The sequence below is a fragment of the Gekko japonicus genome, unplaced genomic scaffold (assembly GCF_001447785.1).
Source record: "Gekko japonicus isolate JY-2015 unplaced genomic scaffold, Gekko_japonicus_V1.1 scaffold33, whole genome shotgun sequence".
Lineage (NCBI taxonomy): Eukaryota > Metazoa > Chordata > Lepidosauria > Squamata > Gekkonidae > Gekko > Gekko japonicus.
In genome coordinates this window covers 334968-344714 of record NW_015174272.1, presented here as the reverse complement: position 1 = coordinate 344714, position 9747 = coordinate 334968, and the positions used below count along the sequence as shown (strand labels likewise).

At 42.9% G+C, this 9747-nt stretch overlaps 1 protein-coding gene across 1 annotated transcript in view; it reads right to left on the bottom strand.

Annotated features, from left to right (window-relative positions):
- The window catches only part of BPTF (bromodomain PHD finger transcription factor), a 122461-nt gene that overhangs the window by 71986 nt on the left and 40728 nt on the right, over positions 1 to 9747 (bottom strand). Inside the window, exon 5 of the mRNA XM_015423639.1 lies at positions 5219 to 5442. Coding sequence (XP_015279125.1) covers positions 5219 to 5442 — 224 coding nt within the window. The remainder of the gene's footprint in view (positions 1 to 5218; positions 5443 to 9747) is intronic.

Below are 9747 nucleotides of genomic sequence, written 5' to 3'. Positions count from 1 at the left end.
AGAGAGAGAGACTCTGAGGAATAAAAGAGAGCAATATAGAGCAAAATAGAAAGAATTGAAAGAGAAAGTAGATGGACAGAATCGCAGAGCTCTGTCCCTAGCTGCTACTCCCTAAGAGGCAGGAATAGAACTGAGGGGCAGGGCTATTCCCAAGGCGCCAACAGGAAGGAGAAAGAAGTATTTCCTGCCTCCCTAAAGGAACGATGGGAATAACCCATGGAGATATCCTCCACCTCAGTGGGAGAACTCTCCATTCTATTCTATGGCCCCTAGAATATAATGGAGAGATCTGCAGAGAGAAGGGGTTTAAAGTTTAAACCCTTTCTGTCTTCACTCCCCCCCCCACCTTGGCAGGCCAGCTGGGGAAGCAAAAAACGTGTGTGTGTGTTTTCAAAAGCCTCCCCTTTCCCAGGCAGCTTACAAAGGGGGGGGGGGGGGGAGTGAAGAGAGAAGGGTTTTAAAGTTTAACCCCCTTCTCTCTGCAGATCTCTCCATTCTATTCTATGGCCCATAGATTAGAATGGAGAGATCATGCCCCCCCCCCCCCCGCCCCCCTTGGCAAGCCAGCTGGGGAAGCAATAAACGTGTGTGTGTGTGTGTCTTCAAAAGCCTCTCCTTTCTCAGCCAGCCTGCCAAGGCGAGCGGGGGTGGGGTGGGGGGAGCAGCGGCGCGATCTCTCCATTCTATTCTGTGGGATCTGCAGAGAGAAGGGGTTTAAACTTTAAAACGCTTCTCTCTTCGCTTCGCTTGGTAGGCCGGCTAGAGAAGCAAAAAGGGGCGGGGGTCTTCAAAAGCCTTCCCTTTCCCAGCCGGCCTGCTAAGGCGGGCTGGGGGTGGGGAAGCGAAGAGAGAAGGGGTTTAAAGTTTAAACCCCTTCTCTCTAGAATTGCACCGCAGCTGGGGAAGGGAAGGGGAGGCTTTTGAAGATACCTCCCCCCTTTTTGCTTCCCCTTCTGACATCACGTCCGGACTCTAATCTGGGAGAACTGGGTTTGATTCCCCACTCCTCCACTTGCACCCTACTGGATGACCATGGGCAAGCCGTAGTTCTGATAAGAGCTGTTCTTGAAAAAGAGCAGTTTCTGTCAAGAGCTCTCTCAGCCCCACCTACCTCACAGGGTGTCTGTTGTGGGGAGGGGAAGGGAAAGGACTTTGTAAGCTGCTCTGAGACACCTTTGGGTAGTGAAGGGCGGGGTATAAATCCAACCTCTTCTCTTCTTCTCCTCTTTAAAACCTATTAAGGTTAATCTGTTTTCACCTTTCTGTTCCCTGCCTGCGAGTGAGCAAGGTAACACAATAAAGCAATTTTGGCTTATTCAGCAAAAACTAGAAAAACTGCACCAAAGTCCTTCCGAAATAGCAAACACCCTTTTTAAAAGATAAAAATATAGTTGACATACCTACTTCTCTTTTTCAACTGATTACGAACTCTCAGTTTTATGAGAACATTGATACAGGGACAGAGGTCCCTTTACCTGTGAAGCCTGAAGTGATAGTATATAAACCTAATGATAATGGTTGTGTTGTATACAAACAAGGTATTACTACAGAGATGACGCAAGATTGACTCTATGGATCTCAAGTGAAGGTATTCTCCTGGAATAAAGCTGGTTGAATTTCTAAAGCCCAGACACCTGCTGTTGAATTTTTTTAAAAAAAATAATCCATGTTATATTATTCCAGGAAACTTGGTTGATCAATGAAATCTGTTTTAACATGATGTGCAGCATTTTCAGTTAAGACTCAAGTAGGCAATAATGGAAGGTGCCCCAAAGTAGGTCTGGTTTGTTTATTTTCTAACAGATTACAATGTACTTTAATAGAATTGGAGCTTTCTTTATTAGCCTTAGCTGTATATACAAAATTTAGAAATGATTCTGTTATATCAGTTTATCTGCCACCTGTTAAAGATAAAAATACCCTTCTGAGTAACTGGAGGAAGCAATGGGATTTAGTTGAAAGATTAGTAACATCCTACCCCAGAGCTAAATTATTAATTGCTGATGATTTCAATGCTAGAATTGGACCTAGCGATGAACAATTATTGACAGCCAGAGGGATGATTGGGTCTGAAATGAAAGAGATAAGGTATTTTTATGGTTATAGTAGGGAATCTCTGGATATGAAGACAAGTGCAGCAGGGCTGAGTTGGTGCCATCTTGGTGCCATCACACCCTTGGTTAATAGTCCCTTATAGTGCTCTTGGTTAAACAGACATTTGGGTTCCTCACACTATTATCTCCTCCTCAGCCATTTCCCCTTCTTCCTTAGTGGAAGAACTCTTTGACTCCACTAAGTCCCCATAGGAGAAGGCTGGGTCATTGTGAAAAGGGTGGGGTCCATACACTGCTTTTTTTGGTGTGTGCCACCTTAGTCAGGAAGGGCTGAATCCCTGCAACCTGCCTCCTATCTGAGCAATCCTCCTGTTTCCCCATCTAAACAATCGGGGGTGTATGTGTGATCTAGAGGAGGACCTTGAACAATATATTTTCCTGCTCCCTCATAAGAATGACCGGACTTCCTCCAACAATGCAAGGCGAAGCTAGCTTGCTATCTCCATGGGGCATCCAGAAAATGGGGACTGAGAGGAAAGGAAGACATCTCTACCTTGCTCTGTGATAGTGTTCTGTCTCTCTGACTGCTCCATCGTGGCCCTGAGCACCGTACCCAAGTGTCCGCCATTTTTACTGGCGTGGAGGATCTTCTGGCTGCTGCTGTTGAGACATCCTCTAAGGCGCAGTTGAATTGTGAGGCATGCTCCTCTTATCGCCTCTGCTCACCTGCCATTAGCCGCTGTTCTGCAGGTTTGCGCCTGCTAGATGATGCTGGGGACTAGTCCCTTCCTCCCATTTTTCAGAGGACAGGGAGGTCCCCATTCTCCTTGGAAATGAATGCTTTGTTGAAGTTCTCCATGGTATCTCCACTGCCTCAGCCACTCTACCCTCCCGGGGGGGGGGTGTAGGCCAAAAAAAGGAATTGAGGGACAGAATAAAGAAATGAGAAGAAGTGTAGAAACAGGAGCATTAGTTGTTGTAGGAGCCTTGCTAAGCAGCTCCCGCAAAAGCCATCTCTCCTTAGCAAGCCAAGAAATGAACTGAAGATATGGGTGACTTTGCCCACAAGACAGGAACTCTGGAAGAATAACCCATGTCAAGATGCCCTCTCCCTCAGAGCAAGAAATTATCATGTACTATAAGTAATAAAGTGCTAGTTTAAGGCACTTCCCAAGTACTGAGTTCTTAGTCTTAGCATTGGAAAACCATTTTGGATAGGATCCAGAGAACTGTGTGCAGAGCTCTGCCTGCAGGGGGAGATAAGTGAAAATCACACACACATACCGCACAAGCACTTCTAGTCATGTGAGGTGTGCATCCAAACCACTGTGTTTGTTACTGCAGCTAATAAAGAAATTAAGAGCATAAGCTATACAACTGATAGGCCTGAATCTAAAAATCCAGCTGCACAGAGGAAAGAGCTTCTACTGATGTGGGGGGGGGGGTGTCACTTGCTTTCTCCCCACTTGCAATCCCCTCTGCCCTGAAAAGCCATTTCAGAGGGTTTGAAACCTTCTAGGGCATGGGAGCTGTAAACAGGCATGTGGAGAGACTCAATAGCACATGCCCCAAAGTGCCTTGTATCTTTGGATACTGATTGTGATGTTTTGCCCTTTCTTAATTCCTTGTTTTGCAATCGAAGTACTGCGTTCTTCCAGAAATATTTTTATATTGACAGCTATGTATAAAATTTCTAAGATGAATTCACACTCTGACATCATTTCAAGGCTGTTTAGATTGCTTATCCAGTGGTCTTCAACCTATGGGTCACAAATATTGGGTGGATTACAAAGCCTTGACACCAGTGAGGCTATACCTCTGGGTTCTCCTACTCCTGTTGTGTGACTGTGCTGTCGTGTGCTTGAAGTTCCAGTGGGCTCCATGCTGCTGCCTGGGAGTTAAACATGGGTCCTAGGGCTGGAAAGGTTGAAGATGTGATATATAAACTCCTGGCATATGCTGTCAGCATGTGCAGGCTCTCAATGTCTTTTGGAGATTATGTATATTGATGACAGAATATATATAAAGTGAGAGCAATGTACAAATTTCTGACACATGCACATCCTATGATGCAACCTGAAGAATAAGTATATTGTCCAGGGAAGATGCAATATCCTTCTTCATGGTGCTGTTACATGCACATTCTCCATACAGTCTGGTAAAAGCACAGAGTGGACTATGTTCATGCACATTTTCCTATCATCTCAAGTTAACTCCAACATATACCATTAAGTGAGTAACAATGCAATCCTATGCAGAAATACTCTGCTGCAAAGAACTGCACTGTAATTCAACTGATTGAAAATTGTATTGCTTTATTAATGTAGCTAACTAATTCACTCAAAAATATTATGAAAACAAGGTTCAAGTTAAAGCATCTGCTATAACTAAGAGACAGTCAAGTCATTTAAAAGTACTTGTTTGTAGCACCGTTATGATGTGTTTGGAGGAAAAGAGATTTCCCTTGTAATCCAAGATCTCTAGGATGTTAAGTAAGTGTTTATAAAATCTACCCCTTGGAGGTTTCCACCTGCGTAGGAAAAGCTGCAGCTGCCTATCTGAATCTGTGCAGTAGCAAATTAAAATATTTTTAGAATATTTTTGTACTTTTATTGTTCTTAGTCAGTTACCTATACAAAAGATGGCATTATAAAATGTTACAAAAATAACAGCCCCTGAGGAAAAGTCATACAAGCAGGTTCTACAGCCATCAACATATATACAGCCTCCTCTCCTGTAAGTTTTGAAGCTGGGATGCAAAGCCACAAACACAGACAGCACCACTCTGTCTTATAAACTGTTTGCATCAAGTCTAGAGCCTTTCCAGGAACAGGAACAAAGAGGGGAAAACTAACTCTGGGCTATTGTCTGTCTTTTTTCCTCCATGAGTGACAGTCAGTTTAGTGCAACCTTCTCAAATAAGCCTAAAGAATTTACACATTCCAATGTCACTATACAAGGAACTTCGGGGAATAGTCACTTCACTGTGTAAGTCTAATTTATAACATAAAACCAGGTCTTCCTTATTTGTAAAAGACGTGCATTTTCTTCCTAGAAATAATCTTTGCTGAGATAGGAATTAATGAAATTCAAATCAGAAAGGACATGGTTGGCAATACAAAGCTGTAATTAACAATTCAGGATTTAGTTAAGCAGAGTCTTACCATTTGCTGCAGCAAGGAAGGATTTGTTGCTACCCCGTGCTTTATTGGTAAGGTCTTCTGTTATATCCATATGCCGATAAATTTCTTCACGCATTTCTTCCAGCGTTTTGCAGAGATCAATTTCCCAGTAGTCTTTGTCAAGGCATTCAATTAATTCCGCCAGCTGGACTCTTGTGCTATAGTACCAAATTTTCTTATCTCTTTCACATTCTGAATCCTCCTCTCTGTGACAGTATCAGAATAATGGTTTATGAGAAAAGATTAGGATAAATGATATATAGCTATGCTATTTTGCAAAATAAACACAAAGAATAACAGCTTAATATCTAAGGGTTTGCTGTAAGCCAGCATGCTTTTTCAACTCACCCAAACCAAGTAATCAAACCACTAAAAAGGCCATTATTAAGAATCACCGCTAAAACATTAACATGATTTCCAAAATTGATGGGTATGATCATATGACCTGCTACATTATTTTAGAACTTCCTTCCTGCCAACCTAGCAGTTCGAAAGCAAGAAATTGCAAGTAGATAAATAGGTACCGCTTCAGTGGGAAGGTAACAGCATTCCATGCGCCTTGGTGTTTAGTCATGACCACGGAAACGTCTTCGGACAGTGCTGGCTCTTCGGCTTTGAAACGGAGATGAGCACCGCAACCCTAGAGTCGGATTCGACTGGCTTTCGAGCAAGGGAACCTTTACCTTTACCTTACCACAGATGTATCTGATGAAGTGTGCATGCATGTAAAAGCTTATACCCAGAATTAAACCTTATTGGTCTTAAAAGGTGCCACTGGACTCAAGATTTGTTCTACTGCTTCAGACCAACACGGCTACCCACCTGAATCTACCTTCTTTCCATATTCCTCACTTAAATGAAAAGAGTGTCTTCTTATACTATACCCTACATCCCTATTCAAAACTAATTTCAGCAAAGATGTTAAAAACATGTAAGTGTTCATGATGATTAGTTCCCTGATCAGAGAAGCAGACTGCCTAAACTAGTGGTTCTGTTGCTTCTCTCCTAAAAAAACCTAAGCATTTCTAAGAAAACTGTACAAAAAAATAGGTGTTTTTTTAACCACTCAGTGCTTTGTTAGGCTTTAAAGCACAACTGTTCATAATAGAAGGAATACATCTACCCTTAGAATAAGGTTGCTTACCAACACCGAGTAACGTGTTCTATGACAGACAATTCAATTAATTTCTTAATTTTCCACAAAATATTAGATTGACTAAAAATGTGGGAAATATCAGCAGAAGGGACACAGGCATTATGTGAGAGACCTAAAAATTGGGACGGCCTTGGTGGTCATTACTGACTCTACCACTTCTCCATCTCAAGGAAAGGTGGGGTTTTTGAGGTAAGGCTGACCTGTGAAAGCACTCAGGGTACAGTGATGAATCTTTCATTTTGCGTTGCAGCAGACACCATAAATGTGCTTGCAGACTGTAGAATAAACAATATGGGTTTGGATCCAGTGGTTTGTCAATGCTTTTCCAACCTCTCAGCAACCATTTCTGAATCTAGAAAAGTGAATTCCCATGTTGGTGAGACACATGTGGTGTAACAGCCATGCAGGCTGGTGAGCTACAGCGAGGAAGGGAAGGGAGCAAAATTCACTTTTCCTGGCTTTTCCAAAAGTAGACCTCTGCTGACTAAAGAGGCAAGAGTGAGTAAATTTGGTCCCTTCCCCTTCTCACGCCAAATAATTTTCCTAACTTCAATTCTGCATTGCACCCTACAAGTTATCTGCACTATATAGAATGTTACTTTCTCTCCTATATGCAAGGTTTTGCATTAGTCCATGCTTATATGGGTCAAATTTAGGATTTTTCCAGTCCAAGCCATTCTTATTTGGCAGCTAAGATTGCAGGGTAATAAAGTTCAGTCAGAATGTTGTACGTTTGGTCCCTAAAAAACTGCCAGTTGACCACAGAGCTCAAAAAGTTGGACTGCAGTACTACCTAGGTTGGAGTGAAATCACTGGCTTGGATCCAATGCACTAAACACTGCAGAGTTCATAAAAGGTACTGTCACCAGCTTTGCACCCTCCCCTCACCAAAGAGGGTACCGCCTTGCACCCTCCTCAAAGTTGCTCCTGGAGGATCAGGGAATCCTTGGGACTGGCAGATGATGATGCACTGGGGCAAGGAGGAACTGACAGAAATCCCCATCTCCTGGTTATATGCAAGTGGAGGAAAGTGGAGAAACAGCAGCTGGTGGTTTACCCTTCGCACAGCAGCCCTTTGAAGCCCATCTTATACCATCCCCAGGAGTCCTCAACCCTCAGGGGGAGTTTTGTAGGGCACAGGGAGCTGCTGAGAGAAAGGAAAAGTAGAAAAGACCCCTTCTTCAATCTGTCATATTTGCAGTTGATTAGATTAACGTAATTATAAATCTTCTGCCAATGACATATGGTAGTGGAAAGTGCTGTAAAGTTTCAGCCAGCTTATGGCATACATGGGTAATTTTTAAAACTCTCCGGTAGCCTCTGAGGTCATGCTGGTTAAATCTTCTGTTTCCTGCGCTGTCAAGTTACAGCTGACTTATGGTGACCCCATAGGGTTTTCAAGGCAAGAGATGTTTAGAAGAAGAAGAGATTAGATTTATACCCCACCCTTCACTCAGAGTCTCACAGAGGCTTACAATCTCCTTCCCTTCCTCTTCCCACAACAGACACCCTGTAAGATAGCTGGGGCTGAGTGTTCCAAGATCACTGCTCCTGAGAGAACAGCTCTGCAAGAACTGTGATCATAGTTCTATCAGAGCTGTTCATCAATCTGTCAGAGCTGTTTTTGAAAGCAGTTCTTGAAAGAGCTGTCTCAGCCCCACCTACCTCACAGGGTGTCTGTTGTAGGGAGGGGAAAGGAAAGCAGTTTGTAAGCCACTCAGAGACTCTGAGTGATGGCTGGGGTATAAATCCAATCTCCTCCTCATCTTCTTGATTGCCACTCTGGGGACAGGAAGGAAATTTCTTCCAGGCCACATTGGTTCACAAATCCTGGAGAATTTTTGCCTTCCTCTGGGCAGGGGTCCCTGGGGGAGTACAGGAGAGGGGTTAGCTGTGAATTTCCTGCATTGTACTAGATGACTGTTGGGAGTCCCTTCCAGCTCTAGGTTTCCTAGGACTTGAAATGGATGAGACTGTTGAGGGTAGGAAATGCAGGAAAGATTCACAACCATCAGTGCCCTCCCCAGACAGATCATGGGATCCAATCCTATTGGTTAACACTATATGTAGTATATTGTCTTTTGTTTTAAAAATTATGTGAAAGTTCTACCTATGATATCCACACATTAAAATAAAGCTACTCAACAATGTGATGCACCAAGTAGCTGACCAGAAGTCTGACAAAATGCTTCTGAAAATAATTTTTACAGATCCTGTTGTGGAGGCATTGGATCCTCAATCATCTCCATGTAGGTGCTTCATTCTTTTTTGAGTGCAGGGACCTCAATGGATTCAAGAAAATACACAACCTTGTAAAGTTTTAGATTTTTAAAAAGAATGGAACCAGGTAATTACAGGCCAGTCAGCCTAATGTCCGAGACTGAGAGCAAAAAAGATGTTGGGGTTGTAGTAAACAGCTCAATGAATGTGCCAACCTCATGTGCTACAGTGGTAAAAAAAGCAAACTCTATGTTGGGTATCATTAGGAAAGGGATTGAAAGTAAAATAGCTGATATTATAATACCTGTGTATAGATCTATGGTGTGGCTTCATTTGAAATACTGTGTGCAGTTCTGATTACCAGATCTCGAAAAGGACATTGCAGAGTTTGCAAAAGTACAGAAAAGGGCAACTAAGACAATTAGGGGGTTGGAGCACCTTCTCTATGATGAAAAACTGAAGAGTTTGGGACTTTACAGTTTAGAAAAGAGACAACGGGGGGGGGGGAGATGACCAAGGTTTATAAAATTACGCATGGGTGGAATTGACAAAGAATTTTTTCTCTTTCTCCCAAAATACTAAAACTCAAAGGCATCCGATGAAGCTGATGGGCAGTAGATTCAGGATGGACAAAAGGAAATACTTATTTACACAGCAAGTGATTAAAATGTAAAATTTGCTGCCAGAGGATGCAGTGATGGCCACAGGAATAGACAGCTTTAAAAGGGGATTAGACTGATTAACAGAGGACAGGTTACTAGCTATGGTGACAAAGGATCCTTTATGTTCAGAGGCAGTAAACCTCTGAATATCAGTGCTAGTAGGCAACGTCAGGGGAAGGCTTTGGCATCTATGTACTGATGCTGGACCTCCAGAGAAACTGGTTGGCCACTGTGTGAGACAGGATGTGGAACTATATGGACCACTGGTCTGATCCAGCAGGGCTTTTCTTATGTTCTTATGCTAATATCACTGCATAACTGATGTGACATGGAATAGTCTCATCTCTGGCCAGTCTCTTGAAACTTCCACTTGCCCAAGACCCTAATAATTTCCTGGGGGAAAGTAACTTAGGCTGGCTGATATGTGTATCTCCCAGCCTGAATCCTCACCATTGACACAGGATAATATAATC